The sequence below is a fragment of the Aedes albopictus genome, chromosome 1 (assembly GCF_035046485.1).
Source record: "Aedes albopictus strain Foshan chromosome 1, AalbF5, whole genome shotgun sequence".
Lineage (NCBI taxonomy): Eukaryota > Metazoa > Arthropoda > Insecta > Diptera > Culicidae > Aedes > Aedes albopictus.
The window spans coordinates 66666399-66668079 of NC_085136.1; the positions used below are offsets into that span (position 1 = coordinate 66666399).

The 1681-nt window shown below is 48.9% G+C and overlaps 1 protein-coding gene across 1 annotated transcript; it reads right to left on the minus strand.

Moving 5' to 3' along the window:
- Positions 1-32: 32 nt before the first annotated feature.
- On the minus strand, positions 33-1264 carry LOC109401872 (3'-5' exonuclease). The gene is made up of 2 exons (XM_019674468.3): positions 350-1264; positions 33-171 (listed from the first exon to the last, which is right to left on the minus strand). The coding sequence occupies exons 1-2, from the start codon at positions 1175-1177 to the stop codon at positions 70-72; spliced, it is 930 nt and encodes a 309-aa protein (XP_019530013.3). The 5' UTR covers positions 1178-1264; the 3' UTR covers positions 33-69.
- Positions 1265-1681: the final 417 nt, after the last annotated feature.

Here is a 1681-nt window from a genome sequence, read left to right on the forward strand (position 1 = left end):
TATCGATTGATGACTTAAACACTAACGTATAACAAGGAACTAACTGCTACTGTTGTGTGCCATAAATGCTTATTCCGTCTGTGGGGGATTCAAGGCGAGATTCAGCTCCTGCTGTTCCAGTTCCAGCTGGCGCTCCTTATCCTTCAACCGCAGGTAGATTTCCTGACCGATCTGGAATGATAACAGAACCGAAACCACGCAAGGTTGTTATGAAATCGAAACTGATAACAGGACGTCAAACTGTGAGTGACTCGTATACGCTTTGTGAGTGAAATGAGTGTTTTGTTTTTATTGCGGCACTCGCATAGGGTGACCATTTGGCTTGATATCAAAAACACGCAATACTCACATAAACATCCACGGCGGCGTACATCTTCTGGTCGTCGCTCAGCGGCAGCACGTGCCACTTGCTCATCCGGACCTTCTTGTTCTTGTCCACCCTCAGGCGGCAAACCTGCAGCACCAGCCGTTCCATGCTCCACACCCCGCACGACCCGTGAATCCGATTGTACCACCCGCCCAAATCCACACACCGCTCGATCAGCGCGTCGGCATTCGCCTCCGGAAAATCGCGTGCCAACTTCCGAAAGTCGTTCTTCACGTTGACCCCGTGCAGCTGCACCCGCGGATGGGTCAGCAGCTGCAGCACCGCCGCCGGTAGCTTCTTCACGCACGACAACTGAAACAGATAGCAAACGTCCGTTTCCAGGCAGAGCTGCATCAGCGCGGTCCGACCCGGACCGGTTTGGAAACTGAAAGGCCACTCCAAATCGAATGCGATCGGCACCACCGGATGCTCTATGGCGCATCTCTTCTCCACCCACTGCACCAGCTGGTCGCACGCAAAGGCCATGTCCCGCATGTCCGTGTAGTACCGGATCTTTCCTCGGTAGTCGATAAAAGGGACATCCTCGATGTTTAGCTGTACGGTCGGTTCACGCTTGGGAATTTCATCCGCGATCTTGAAGTTGCTGCGAAGCCTTCGACGAGGAGTATCCTCTTGATCCGGTTGCTGTTTCTGCTCAGTCAGCTCCAGCTGGGCGTCTTTTGCCGGAAGAATGACGGCGGTGGCGACGGTTTCATTGATCGTGCTTTCCGAAAGAACTCGCTTTTTCGATCCCGGTGCAGGGGACAGTTCCGCGTCGCGCATCCAAAGTGGTAAACTTCTTTTGGACATTTTTCAAACAACGGACATAAATTTTTACACAAAATAAAGAAAAAACTAAAACCTTTTAAGGGTAGTACGCACCTGATAAGTACTGTGGAAAAAGATAGGCCAAGGAACGGTCAAGAAATGATTTCGCTGTTAAAATTTCTTGAGTGGTCCGCAGCTGGAAAGAAATGAAATTTGTGTAACGCTCATAACGCCTGCCGGGCAAATCAAATGGAGCTGTCACTTTTCCTTGCGGAAAAATATTCCGTTCAATTATTCCTCAAGGAAAAGTGACATTTCTTCCCATATTAATCAGTTGTCAAAATTCCTTTGGTAATTAGAGGGATTTTTTCTGGAGTGCTTTTCTTACCAGGTGCGTACTAGACTTTAAACAAAAATCCAGCGTTGTTGACCGATCGCGCGCTTCGGTTTTGTTTACGTTTTGCGTTTTGAGCTACCCACAAAATCGTAACGGAAATAACACAGTGAGCGTTATTGCCGTTATAAAGCTTCTTGCTACAAGTAGCA

What these genes read in the sequence shown, in the direction of transcription:
- LOC109401872 (XM_019674468.3), bottom strand. Translation starts at nt 1,177, where the DNA reads ATGTCCAAAAGAAGTTTACCACTTTGGATGCGCGACGCGGAACTGTCC. An exon ending in ACGCCGCCGTGGATGTTTAT is followed by an intron (nt 172 to 349) that starts GTGAGTATTGCG and finishes TTATCATTCCAG; the next exon opens with ATCGGTCAGGAAATCTACCT.